Raw genomic sequence first — 14801 nt, 5'->3', positions numbered from 1 at the left:
AATTTTTCGAATTCAAGTTCAATTGTAATCCATTAACAGGTTCTCAGAATATTGTGATTACAAGCTATTTTTGCATACATAATGAGCCCATGACCTTTGACCTTATGAACCAAGAATCTACTCAGTTCATTGGCTCTGCAAGAAACATACATGACCTAAGTTGGCAGGAATCCATCAATCGGTTCTTGAGATAATGCGATCACGAGCTGTTTTTGCATACATAATGTGCCCTGTGGCCTGTGACCTTTGACCTTGTGACCCCTACATCTAATCAGTTCATCGGCTCTGCAAGTAACATACATGACCTAAGTTTGGCAGCAATCCATCAATCGGTTCTTCAGATAACGCGATCACGAGCTCGTTTTGCATACATAATGAGCCCTGTGACCTTTGACCTTTGACCTTGTGACCCCAAAATCTAATCAGTTCATCGGCTCTACAAGATACATACATGACCAAAGTTTGGCAGGAATCCATCAACCAGTTCTTCAGATAACGCGATCACGAGCTCGTTTTGCATACATAATGAGCCCTGTGACCTTTGACCTTTGACCTTTGACCTCGTAACCCCAAAATCTAATCAGTTCATTGGCTCTACAAGATACATACATGACCAAAGTTTGGCAGGAATCCATCAACCAGTTCTTCAGATAACGCGATCACGAGAACGGGACGTACGTACGTACAGACGTACGGACGTACGGACGTACGTACGGACGGACGGACGGACAACCCGAAAACATAATGCCTCCGGCTACTTCGTAACGGAGGCATAACAAGAGACGTTTTTTCTATTCAAATACAGATATCATTCCAAATGGTTGCTTAAGGGAAGATAGTCATCAATTTCCATGTGCAAAAGGTCATAATTCGCTGACGCCAGACTTGGTTGAAATACCATTAATGGATGTACAAATCTTGCATACACACAGCGAACCCATGGTCCCATCAACAAATATCCCTAGTCTCTCAGAGAGTCTTCGGGTGAGGAAAATGTACAAAATGATTTGAACATATGGGGGAATTGGTGGGAAATGCTGAGCATTACATAAATAAGGCCTGTTGGTCATGATACTGAAGGCTAATCCTGGTGATTGCCAACACCTGAATGGTTTCAAATTCCCCATGAAAGCCCGCCGCTATGCCTCTTTCATACAAGCAGTTAAGAATCAGACAGGCAGCTACAGACAATCCTATAGAGTGTTTAAAGCCCATCTGTACTAGTGTGCAGGATTAGACCACCCTGACAGGTCACTGACAGGTGGTTATCTCAACGAATCAGCTCTCAATTAACATTAGAAAAAGAGAAAAGAGGATCATGGGGGACCAATGATCACTAATTAGGCATTGTTTGCTATATAGAGGGCGCAAGTACAGGTAGTTATAAGTAGTACAGTGGGGCTTTAAAGTAAGGAGATATTTAGGAGTTGTACCTTTGGACCCTTTCGTCAGTTGTGCTTTCCTTGAGGAGGCTGGTGAGAGAGTCTAGCGCCTGCTTGCGGACAGAGAGGGCGGTATCACGGCAGCGCTCCCGGAGTATCTCCAGCAGCTGGAGGTCAAAGTTCATGCACTGGAGCTTGAAGATGTTCTCAAGAGCCTGCAGGGTAAGAAATAGTTTAAAAGAGATGAGGTGAGCATCAGTAAATCATACATGTACCTGCCAACCTTTCACAGCAAAAGTAAGGAATCTCTCGAGGCAAAATTAGGAGTACAGTCTATTTTGTATACTATTCACAAAGAATATTTTCCCCCAAAAGGAGGAATCTAGGGTACAAAACAGGAGCTTGAACACCAAGAAAATTGGAATCATTTCTCAAAAATATGAAGGGTTGGCAGCTATGGTTAATGAGAGAATGAAAGATAATGAGTAAGGAAAGGGAGAAATACATCAGATTGAGTTTGAGAGAGAGAGAGAGCAAGAGAGAAAGAGAGAGACAGAGGAAGAGAGAGGAGGGTATGTGTGACAAAGTGATCAATAGACATAGAGACAAATAGAGAAGTTAAAATAGAGCCAGAGAAGATATGAAATTGAGATAGAGAAAGGGAAAAGAGAGAAAAAAAAGAAAACACATGTCCCTGCTACATGGTATGTTGTGTAAATGCATTACAAATATTAAATACACTCTGTATTTCAGACTGCAGCTCTAATTTCATTAACTAATCAATGGCAATGATAATAATGGTCCAAGTTATCACAATCAAAATTCAAGGGCCATACTGTAAATGATTTTGGTAGAATAATTTTTGAGATAACTGACCTGCAAAGCTGCCTTGCGGACTCCAACTTTATCGTCACAGATCCGTTCCTTCAAGCAGTTGAGCAGCCCACTACTACCAACAAAACCTTGAGAGAGATTTACAGTGAAACAAAGTAAACATTTGACGGATAGTCAACCTGTTCGAAATGTCGAGCCACCCATCCTCTCCAAGCGCTATAGTTCTCCTTAGAACTTTAAGCTAAAAAAGATAACAAACAGTCCTTTTTAGGACTACACACCCCCAAGAAAGATTACTGAGTCAGAGTCCTTTTCAGGACTCCTCAATCCTCTCTCTCTCTCTCTCTCACATGGTGCACCCGCAAGCCTACTGTATATCTACATCACCATGCAAGCCGACACTTACAAGCAGCATCTAAATATAAAAGGTTTGATGGTAAACGACCATTGAGTAGTACAAAGTGATGAGAACAATGAAACAGAGAACATTGATACACTGTACGCAAGTAACTAGAAGGAAATTAACAAAACAATGCAAATAAAATAATAATAATAATGATGATGATGATAACAATACTAACAATAACAACGACAACAATGATATTAATAATGATATTAATAATAATATTAATAATAATAATAACAACAATCATAAGAATAATAAAACAAACAATCATCTACAGAAGGAAGATTTTGTGAAAAAAGGGAAGGATACAAGATGGAAAAGTCACTTACCTACTGCACTCTCATCTCCAAACAGCAGAGCAGGGGAACCTCCCAATAAGTTCCCGGGGGTGGCACCCTTCTTAAGCTCAGAGGGACGTTTATTCTCTGCTTGCTCCTCCTCTATGGAAACCTCTTTAGATTGGGACAATCCCTCTTCCTTTGCTGTCGGACCACAATCCATTGCTTCAATCCCAGCTTGCTCTGCGGGGGGATTATCTTTGGTGGACTGAGCGGTTGCTTCCTGCATGACCAAATGCAATTCGTTTATCAGTTTATAAGACAGTGAATCAAATTATATGAATTTATTTAATTAATTGAAAGATTAAAGTGAAAGATTTGTTAATTTTGTAGCAATTATCATTGAATATGAATCTTTGATCACAAGATAAACAGATTACTTGTATATTTCACATTTCAACTCAAATACATAGAAATTTAAAAAAAACTCAAGAATTTTTCTTTGATGTTGAATTATGAAATCTGCATACCTTGATCGCTTGTTCTAGGACCAGTTTGGGGGTTTATAATTTCATGTCAGGAACTATGTCCCATTTGCAGGCCAAAAAAATGAAAAAGTTAAATTCCAACTGCATTTGAAAGATAATACTAATTTAGAACTTCCCTAAAAAAGGTGGGGCTTGAAAATGTCTTCAAGTGGGAAAATAACGACTATTAGTTGTCAAATCTACTTTAGGGCTATAGAGCCCAAAAGTAATAGTCTTGATTTTCAGACAATTGTACCGAATGGTCATACGTTTTATGCTGCGCAAAGATTCAATCAGTTTAATCTTGGCCATCACAAGAAGTGGGTTATTGATGTAGACAAATGCTCATGTACCCTTTACAACTCTTTTCATGTATGTTATTACCAAAGAAGAAAAAAGCCAGTCAGTCACTCAATAGTGTCTGACAGTGAAGTCTAGCAAGTAAACGGGTTTCCTTGCATAATTTGAATATGAGGACACTGCTAACGTTTAAATTTCACAGATAGGACATACATGACATATTCATAATTCCTGCAAAGTTCTAAAGAATTTGAGGTTGGCTGCAAAAGGGACATAGTACCTTTAGTAGCAGAAGCAGTCAAATGGATTCAGTAAATTTGACATGTTAATTTGGTCATTTTTAAATACAAAGTAGAAAGACAATCAACAAAAAATTGTGAAATTATGGAATAACAAAATTTGCATACCTTGATCACATGCTCTAGGACCAGTACAGGAGTAGCCCCTGTCTTGGCCGTAGGGGCAGCTAGAATATCTGAGAGGGGGTTGGACGTCTGGTTACCAGCGAGGGCAGTAAACTGGGCAAGACAGCTCAGGGCCTTGGCTCGCACCCTGGATAAAGGGTGAGAGGGAGGGGGGAGGGGGGGGGGGGACAATATGAATGAAATCTTATAAATTAATGTTTTCATGGCTGAAGGTTATCTCTCTTCCTACTGTATCTCTTCTCTTGTCATGTATTGTTGTTTTTCAAAGACTAAGATGCATCGAGAGTTATACTTGCATGTATGTGTATCTACCAAAAGCAAATTAAAAAAAATTTAAAGTCTAGAATTCTAAAAACTTATATTTCTCATTACATAAAGACTCAACATTCAGAGGGTTCAGAGTGGAAATGTAAAAATGAAATGTATCCACACATCTCAAGTATTTCATATAAAAATAAATAAATCCTTATAGTATCTTATGAGGTACTATAAGTAAAAAGAAAGGTTTTGATTTAGACAACCGGTGAAAAACGAGTTAAAATCTTGGACAAAACATTCATACTCTAGTTTATGAAAGAGTTTTATTAGGATGGTTGTAATAATAAATACTCCTTTTGGATGTGATACACGAACTTTCAAATCATCTTACTCTAATATTTTCAATCCCAAAAGGTGAATTACAAGGGTGATAAACAGCTCTGCTCAATATAAATTCAGTTTCTATGACGATGGATACTTACGTAGGAGCCTTGTCGGAGCAGCGGGAGACCATGATGTCCAGCAAGAAGCGATGAGATAAGAACTGCTGCTGATTAGCCTCACCTAAAACAAATGGAATTAACACATACGGTTGCTTCCTTCACTTCTCTGGACGGTAGCACGTTTGCCAGACACGCATTATACTGTTTTTCTAACATATTTCAAATCATGGATGTTCCTTTCCTGGGGACCTAGTGGGGAGTTATTCCATTAACAAGTTATTGATTGATAAACTACAATACTTGGAATCCAGTCTGCATACATTACTTGTTTCTTGCCTTTGTTTAAAAAGTATGCATACAATTTGAATATGTGAATGATAGTAAACCGGTCTACTTTGACAAAACAATCATCACTGGTTGAAGGAAGGATTGCTTTGTGCAAAACAATGGCTTTGCAAAATTACAAATTTCTGGTCTTGATGAGCTTGTTGACAACTCTTTAAGCACTGATGCTAACACTGGAAAGAGATAAATATGTTTAAAGCCTTTGGTATATTTATTCCATGATATATACAAAGGGGAGATTGTTGTTTCTGTGGCATACAAAGCGTTGAATGAGACAACTGGGTTCAACCATTCCTCCCCCCCCCCTGAAAACAAAAACAAAAACAAACAAACAAAAACAAACAAACATAAACATATACAATAAAAAAAAGAGCAAACGCATGAATAAAAATAACAATAACAAACAACAACAAAAAACTAACGAACTAACAAATAAACACCAACAAGCAAAGGACATGAAGTTATGGTGTTTCTGTATCAAATTTGCTTTAGAGAGAGAAGCAAAATAAGATCCCTACCTGTGGAATGCCTCTCTGGTCTCTCCAGTAGGGCACCTACTACCTCAAGGGCAAAGACACGATAGCCGATCTGAGAGTGAGAGAAAGAGAAAGAGAGAGAGAGAGAGTGACACAGCCCATGGTAATTAAAAGCAATAATCATACAATAAATAGGGAGTTTGTATATACATGCGTTGTCTCTTATTTCACAGTAGACAGAAGGCAGTAAAGAATTTGCATGGAGAAATGTTATGGCTTCAAATAACAAGCCCCAAAGGAGTGGACAAATTTCTCTGTGATCGTATCAGGACAATTACCCCTGGAAAATTACCCCCCCCCCCCCCCTGTTCATTAAAGGGGAAGTCTACCGTGATAAGGTTTTAATAAAAGCTGATTTTTGTTTTTTTTCTTTCTGGGTGGTAATTGTCTGGGGAGGGGGGGGGGGGTGATTATCAGAGGGGCTAATTTTCAGGAGGGGGGTAATCGTCCATGGGTATTTTTTCAGGGGGTAATTGTTCTAGGGGGGTAATTGTCCCTCTGGTAATTGGCCGGGTAGTGATTGTCCAGGGGGAAATTGTCCTAGAACCCTCTGTAATAATTATATCATTTTATGTCTTGGATCAAGGATAGTTCACCTGGTAATTAAAGGGGTAATGTCAGGTATCCAAATGTTTAAAAAGTGATGATCCTTTTTTTTCTCATTTTTATGTCGTCCATAACTTTACACTTCATGACTTTTGAAGTTGATTCCTGCCTACCTTTGCATTCTTGGAGTACAGGAAGAGCCACTTGACGAAGCTCGCTTCTGTTTCAGCCGGCATTCCAGTGAGGATGCGCGCGATGGTGTGCGAGACTCGGGAGCGGTACTCCACCTTGTCCGGCACCTTGACACACATGTGCTGAAGAAGAACACGCATGAACGGCAGAGCTTTCTCCCCAACCTCCTTGTACATATGGCTGGAAACAAATGTAAATTATTATAAATGGGATTGAACACAAAGTCCAGTACCAAAAAATTCATGAGTATTTTCTATCAACATTATTTTTAACATTTCTATCAAAATTATCACCATCATCATATGCATCATCATCATCATTTTCCTCATCATCATCCCCACCACCACCATCATCATCTTTATAATCATCACCATCGTCATCACCACCACCGTCATCACCACCACCATCCTCATCATCATCACCATCACCACTACCACCATCACCATCACCACCACCATCACCACCACCACCACCACCACCATCATCATTATCAATAGTTACCTGGCAAATGCTTCTGCATGATCCTTCATCTGTTGGATGTGTTTTGGTATGCTTGTTGATGCAACGGATTGATTCTCACCTATCAGCATGAGGATGTTAGGAAGGAGATGCTTGAAGACCTATAGCACAAGAGGACAAAGGAATTGAATAAAGCAAAATAAAAGATATGCAAAACATACAGATGGTCCAAGAGCGTGAGAGAGAGAGACAGGGAGAGAACCATCAAGAGAAAGACAGACATTCATAGAGAGACCGAGGTAGAGGGACAGAGAACAAAGGAAGAGAGAAAAGGAACAAGAGAGAGAGATATATGTACATTGAAACAGAAACCCAGAGAGACACAGCAATTTACACAACAGGGAGAGAGACACAGAGAGACACTCCCTAGGTAAACTCACCTGTCGTAGCATATGAGAGGTTTCCCCGTGAGATCCGGAGCACAACGCCTCAAGACCAAGGTAGGCCAGGTGACTGATGCTGTGGACATTCTCAAAAGAACTGTGCAGAAAAATAGAAGATCATAGCAAGACATGAATTAAAGCTCATCTGCACTAGTTTGGCCAGGAGGGATAAGACCTCCCTGCATGGTCACTTACAGGTGGTTATCTCATCAAATCAGCTCTCAATTAAAAAAAAGGAAAAAGGGGATCATGGGGGACCAATGGTCACCGATTAGGCATTGTTTGCTATATAGTGATTTTGTCAACCCATTTGCCTCAATGTCCTAAAAAAATACAACGCAGTAATTGCCAAAACTACAACCACCAGCGATCGTAAAATTGGCGGCTCACTTCAGTCTGCCAATTTACCTCTGAGGAAAATATCTGAGCTCAAGAGAACTAAACTGTTACATGTAAATATTCCTTTTGGATGTGATAACAAACCTTTCAAACCATTATTACAACCATCCTGAATTCCTGATGAAACTCTTTGATAGTTCTCATCATATTATTTATTCAATTAAAAAAAATGCTATAGGTTGAAAATATAACGATGAGGGGACAAGATATAGAAATCCTTTTTATTTGACCTAATCATATACAGTCAAGCCTGCTTTAGTGACCACCTTTCTACAAAGACCACCTGTCTACAAAGGCAAGTTTTTTTGTTTCCCTTGGACGGTCACTATAGACAGGTTTGACTGTATATATTCTTTGCTTACCTCTTGTTCCCAAACTGGCAATCCCAGCCTTGCTCCGTGGGGACGCGACTGACTTCAGTCAAGCGTTGCATGACGTGCTGGATGATCTCTTCTGAGCTCTTCAAAGGCACATTTCTCAGCAAGAAAACAACCTCCTGTTATTTTGAACAAAATATTACAACATAATTAAAGACCCTGTCGGAAGTGAAAAATGCAATACATGAATTATGTATCAATGGAAAGCTTGTGAGCCATAGATAACAATATCATTTACACGTATTGGCTATTTTAGTGTCTGCCAGAGGAGTAACAGCTCTCTCAAAACTTGAAATCTAATGCTCTGAAAATCAAAAGTTTTTCAGCATAAAAACTAGCTGCCGGCTTGATTACATCATTTTACGTGGAGTACGAATGTCCACAATGACTTTGCATAAATTAAACACGGCTCATTGCCGAGCAGATCAGGTTCACATGTTATTTTGTCACCGTAACTGCAGCAAATTTAACCCCTATTGATCTGTAAGTTAGAGGAGTGCGGAAAATGAGGTCACGTGTTATCACATGCGTCCTGATAACTGTAGATTGTAAGCATACCTAAAATATGAAAGCATTTCATTTCACATTATAATCATATTCTATGTAAAAAAGAGCCTCAACAGATTATTACAAACTAACATTTGACTATCACTAATTTTGAAAGTAAGAAAGCCTGAAAAATAGGTAACAAAATGAAGGAAGCTGTTATATGATCCCTAGCGAATCAAATCACAGAAGTGAAATATATGTTTGGTTAACTTGGTTACGTACTAAAAGTAGAATCCATCGCTGAATGAATTGCTGACAATTATTGTTATAAAACAAACCTTGATAGTGTGGTAGATAGCCCTGTGGATGCGATCCACTTCTTGCGTTGTCAGGGAAACCACATCCTCCATCTCCTCCTCTTCCTCATCATCTCCACCATCGCCTGTCTTCTGGGACGCCGTCTGACTGGAGACGAGCCGTCTGGACTTCTTTCCCGCTTGCTGTTGGGAGCTCTGGTGTCCTCTCGGCTCAGGACGCTTCCGTTTGTTGGTCTCCGTCTTGGGCCAGAGTTTGAAGGTGTCCAGGGCTTCCTCAAACAGCATCGGCTGCTGCACACGGTAGGCTCCGCTACCTGAGGGGGTGTTTCACAAAACTTGTCATTAGTGGCAAATGACAGTTGTTGTTATAAGCTACTGAAATCCTTGCTTCTGATTGGTTAACAGCAGATTTGTCACTGATTTTGGTCATTTGTGATTGAAAAAAGGCTTTGTGAAACAGGACCCTGATTTGGTTCATTTTCTGACAAGTGATAATAGTGCATTTTGTATTAATATTTCTTTGTTCCTCTTTTCTTTTCTTTTTTTGGAGGAATAACCAAAACATATTTCCTGTGCACTGACAGAGACAAACTATTGATACCATTGCATTTTATTAGCTTTGAATGAATTTGTCACAGACAAAGGCAGTGTTATTGATAACTCGCTTTGTGAAACAAGAATCTTAAAGCCACACTGTACTATTTGCTCCCTCTATATAGAAAACAATGCCTAAGCGGTGCCCATTGGTCCCCCATGATCCTCTTTTTCTTATGTTAATTGAGAGCTGAGTTGATGAGATAGCCACCTGGTTGTCAGTGACCACACTGGGTGGTCTAATCCCTCCTGGGCAAACTAGTGCAGACGGGCTTTAAATCTTTTATTGCTTGTGCATGGGCCTTTACCTGGTATCTCTAGCAGGAGGATGTACAAGTGGGCAGCTGCTATTGCAACTTCTCTCTCTACTGCCGACGAAAGGAGGCTGTCCACCCTATTCATGAAGTGATGCAATCCAGCCAGGAGAGCCCTGGGCACAATGCCATTCTCACAAAGGACGTTCCAAAATCCTGAAATAGGGGTGTTTGAGAGAGCAAATACAATAATATGAAGATGAGTACAAGTAATTTAGTGCATACAGACATTTTGGTAGCTAAATATTTATGAATAAAAAATACATAAATTTATGGTTTACAAATTTATGGTTGTTGTTCCCGATAATTTCTTTAAACATGAGTCAAATATTCTAATCATCAGTCAGGAGAGAAAGGCTACAGAAAGAGATGCATCAACATTACGGTAATCATTTTTGTAAAATAAGACAATTAGACAACAACAACGCGTAAGCAGAATCACCAGTTATATGTTTAGTGTTGATGTTTGGTTTATCATTCTTCTTCACTCGCCTTCAATTTGGCAAGAAAGTAGCCCCAATAATATCAACTCTGCGATGTTGGTTTGTCCAATCGCCAGGCTAGTCGGTAATTATTTGGTTAAGACTGGGCCCCATTTCACAAAAAAACCTGTCATTAGTGACAAATGACAGATTTTGCTGTAAGCGAGAGAAATCCCTGCTTCTGATTGGTTATCAGCAGATTTGTCACTGAAAAATAATAATAATAATAATGTCTAAGATTGACACTGTATATTGCGCTGGTATGCACTATGCAGATAGTTTCTAAGCGCTTTACAAAACAAATGAAATGAAAATTATGTTTAAACTAAATAATAAGGATCAACAAGAAAGGTGAAATGAACGTTGTGCTTAATTTAGACGAACTACTTAACTAACAGTGTATAACAATAACATGATAATGAAAAATGAAAATGAAAATACAATAAACATAAATGAAACTGCAATAATTATGTACTTTGGATAATGAATAAATCACGAGAAGGGTCTTTGTGAAATGGGTCCCTGATATGAAATGGAGTGAGATTATACCTTGTGGAAGCGTGGCAAAGTCTACCCTGGCCCACGTTGTAGAGCAGGCAATGGCATCTTCCAAAGAGCTCAGGACATCACGATGGTTGGACCAAAGACCCTGGACCGACTGCGGAGGCTCTGGATTCTCTGTGAAGTCGCTTGTCCATACAACATTCACCCATTCTGGAAGGGAAGGAGACATTCAAGTAAAGAAATGACTGGACCACTGGGCATTTTTAATTATTTTATAAAACGAGTAATGAAATAGATCTAGATCTATAATAATTTAATTCATATTCAGGATTTCCATATCAATGAAAATGTCTGCACTCGAAATGTCTATTCATAAGCAGTTACAAAATATGCTCTCTCTCTCTCTCTAAAAACAAAAACAAAACTAGAGTTTTAGTTTTACAAGTTTTAGTTAGGATATTTGTCCGGTTAAGTTTTAAAAACATAACTGCCCAAACCAAGCAAGGTAATTTTACATAATTAAAAGTGAAATAGACCTCTACTAATAGTTGGGAGAATTAAGCCAGGAATCGATCAGATCTTTTTTCCCAATTTGTATCATAAATAATTAATGGTCCGTTTTCACTCAGACTTTCAGATTATCTTTAATTGTACATCTCGCACCACTACTCATCTGAACAATCTTACCAAGTCCCTTTAACTAGTTCAAACGTCACCATCCAAAAGATGTTAGGTCTACTAAGTTTCGAACCTGCATCCTCGGCTGTAAAGTGATAGAGTCCGACTTAATGCAGTGCCATTATATTCCAAACGACAACATCAATTTAAAAAAAAAAACATAACACTTTTTAACAAACTGAAACTCAAAGTTGAATGAAACGTTTTATTTTGATTTTAAACATTTTTTGTGTGTGCAATAAACAAATCAGGAATCAGGATATTTTGGAAATAAAAGAAATTGAAGACCCCTCGTCTACGTCATTATTAACAAACAAATTAACATGATACAGGTTTCGTAATCTAGCTAACATTAGAGCTAGAGTAGAGGGAAGAGTGGTAATAAAAACTCAACTTGACGCTACCAGACTACAGGACGACCTTGACAGACTTTCTGCATGGGTGGATAAGTGGCAAATGCAACTCAACCCCCAAAAATGTCATGTTCTTAGATTTAACGCTTCTAGATCCCCTGTAACAACCAAGTACACCATCGGAGGTACTGTATTACAGGAAACTCCCTCTCACTCGTACCTAGGGGTAGAGATCTCCAATGATCTAAAGTGGGATAAACACATTTCTAACATAACATCGTCTGCAAATAAGGTCAATGGATTCATCCGTAGAAACCTTATATCATGTACTAAACAAACTAAATCCTTAGCTTACACAACCCTAGTCCGTCCAATTGTAGAATATAGTTCTAGTACTAGTGTCTGGGACCCATATACCAAAGAACATACACAGGAAATTGGCAAGGTCCAAAGAAGGGCAGCCAGAATGGTATGCAATGACTACAGGCAAACTACCAGCGCGACAAAACTAATGGTAGGGTTAGGATGGGACTTGCTTTCTATTCGAAGGAAAGTTTCGAGGGTCTGTATATTGCACAAAGCCTTGGGGGGGCACTTGGCCCTGCCGGTGTCGGACTACCTGCGTCCAGCTACACGAGCCACCAGACGTACCTCAGGAAACTCCTTCATCCAATACTCCACCCGCACCAATTGTTTTAAACACTCCGACATCCAAAGGACCACGAACATTGACACCTTCAAACTCCAAGCAACCAACTTTTTCCGCAACCAAGACTCAAGCAATAAGAACTAAATAAGCACAGTGCGCACCCCCTCATTCCTCCTCGCTTGGTTCCTTACGGAACGTTGAGGAGTACTCCCGAAGAAGAAGAAGAAGAATGTAGCCTAGGTACGACTACTGACTAGATCTACCGTAACCCTCAGCCCCCGACAGCTAGCCGCCCTGCCCGGCGGTGGGGAGGCGGGGCAGGTGAGGTGTAATAGTGACAGGGCCGTTAGCAATGGGAAAGATCACCAACAACATTAGACCGAAAGCTTCAGTCTCTATAATCGTCGGTTGTTCCACTGAGACTACGTCTGGCTCCACTAGACCTCCGGTTATAGAGACTGAACGACTGCCTATGCCAGCCTGTGTTGAACTTATTCCGCTAGATTTTAGCCGCTAGGCCCCTCCCACAAACTTGCCACGGCCGTATTGTTATGCCCCCAAAATCCCCCAAAATGTCATTTTACCTCGTTCATTTCCAATTTTAAATTAGGCCTAGGCTATAATACATCGGTTCCACTTACTAACTTGATTGATATAATCCGTTTAATGGTCCCTTTTAAGGAAATTATCGGTCAAAATCGACATCCATGTTGAAAATCTTGCAAGCCGTGTTAAACTCTCGCTGCCGTCAATCTCATCCCTTCTAGTCTACGCCGAAGGCAAAATGATTATGAAGGAAAAACTGTGCGCCATCTACACGTTCGTAATGGCGTTATCACAGTTTTTCCTTCATAATCATTTTGCCTTCGGCGTAGACTAGAAGGGATGAGATTGACGGCAGCGAGAGTTTAACACGGCTTGCAAGATTTTCAACATGGATGTCGATTTTGACCGATAATTTCCTTAAAAGGGACCATTAAACGGATTATATCAATCAAGTTAGTAAGTGGAACCGATGTATTATAGCCTAGGCCTAATTTAAAATTGGAAATGAACGAGGTAAAATGACATTTTGGGGGATTTTGGGGGCATAACAATACGGCCGTGGCAAGTTTGTGGGAGGGGCCTAGCGGCTAAAATCTAGCGGAATAAGTTCAACACAGGCTGGCATAGGCAGTCGTTCAGTCTCTATAACCGGAGGTCTAGTGGAGCCAGACGTAGTCTCAGTGGAACAACCGACGATTATAGAGACTGAAGCTTTCGGTCTACAACAACATTAACATCAACACTTCAAATTTCAATCTGACTGTTTCATGTTCCGAGTTTCAAATTTCGATGAACAAAGGACCATAATGCAGAAGCAGAAGCAACACCACCAGTTAAACATATTATTACTCAGTTATCGAACACCACAAATAAAGTTATTACCTTCATCTAGGTCCTCTATTCCCAAAGTTTTGAACCGTTCAGCGGTCTCTGTTTCTTTCGCCATTTTCCCCATTTATCTACAATACACAGTCTAGTATACACGACTCCAATTCGGTATGTACGTGTGTATTAGCCGTCGATCAAATTTGCCGCGCGCTAACACCTCAGGGGTGTTTCACAAAGATCCTAAGTTGAACTTATCTCTAAGTTTAGACTTAGTCGTTATGGAAAGCCATTAGCATCATTGAAAAAAATTGTAATTATTTTTGTGAAGGCATAAAATGTTGAATCAAATCATTTAAATTTTTGATTATTGAGAAGATTTCATGTTCTTGTTGTGAAATTTATGAAAAATCTAAAATACTTCAATATTTGCTTTTGGAAATATTTAATTTTACGGCTACAAATGGCTTTCCATAACATAAGTCCCACTTAGGATCTTTGTGAAACTCCCCCTGTACGTAGGCTAGGCGCGCGCCATTTCAAAAGAGAACTAGTCTTGTAAAACCACTTACTGACTCGGGGATAAAGCTGCATGAATTATTCATGGTGAAAAACATCAATATTTTATCCTTTGGAATCAAAAATTGATTGTTAATTGTAAAACACAGGAATTTTTATCTCAGTTAGCGTTCCTAAAATTCAAATTAGATTTATAATAATACAAAAATGTATACTTTTTCCTCCGTTAAACGCTATGCAGGTTTTCTCGAAAATAGATTTGACGTCATAAGAAAGCAAACTGTCGCGAGCGCTAGCTCAGGTGGGGGGGGGGGGGGGGGGAGGTGGTACAGTGACTCGTCAACTGTAATGCAGGGAAACACTATGTGAAATACTTCGCAA

At 39.6% G+C, this 14801-nt stretch overlaps 1 protein-coding gene across 1 annotated transcript in view; it reads right to left on the bottom strand.

Annotated features, from left to right (window-relative positions):
* LOC591077 (condensin-2 complex subunit D3) overlaps window positions 1-14055 on the bottom strand; it is a 29743-nt gene extending 15688 nt beyond the window's left edge. Inside the window, exons 1-14 of the mRNA XM_030993832.1 lie at window positions 13959-14055; window positions 10896-11060; window positions 9859-10020; window positions 8978-9270; window positions 8136-8269; window positions 7372-7471; window positions 6974-7092; window positions 6454-6652; window positions 5717-5786; window positions 4893-4974; window positions 4135-4279; window positions 2952-3183; window positions 2259-2344; window positions 1434-1597 (exon numbers count right to left, since the gene is read on the bottom strand). Of these exons, the coding sequence (XP_030849692.1) occupies window positions 1434-1597; window positions 2259-2344; window positions 2952-3183; window positions 4135-4279; window positions 4893-4974; window positions 5717-5786; window positions 6454-6652; window positions 6974-7092; window positions 7372-7471; window positions 8136-8269; window positions 8978-9270; window positions 9859-10020; window positions 10896-11060; window positions 13959-14031 (2024 nt within the window). The 5' untranslated portion in view covers window positions 14032-14055. The remainder of the gene's footprint in view (window positions 1-1433; window positions 1598-2258; window positions 2345-2951; window positions 3184-4134; window positions 4280-4892; window positions 4975-5716; window positions 5787-6453; window positions 6653-6973; window positions 7093-7371; window positions 7472-8135; window positions 8270-8977; window positions 9271-9858; window positions 10021-10895; window positions 11061-13958) is intronic.
* Between the last annotated feature and the right edge of the window lie 746 nt (window positions 14056-14801).

The sequence above is a fragment of the Strongylocentrotus purpuratus genome, unplaced genomic scaffold, assembly GCF_000002235.5.
Source record: "Strongylocentrotus purpuratus isolate Spur 01 unplaced genomic scaffold, Spur_5.0 spur5_scaffold_20, whole genome shotgun sequence".
Taxonomy (NCBI): Eukaryota; Metazoa; Echinodermata; class Echinoidea; order Camarodonta; family Strongylocentrotidae; genus Strongylocentrotus; species Strongylocentrotus purpuratus.
Note: the sequence above shows the minus strand (reverse complement) of the source record. Positions and strands in the feature narration are given on the sequence as shown.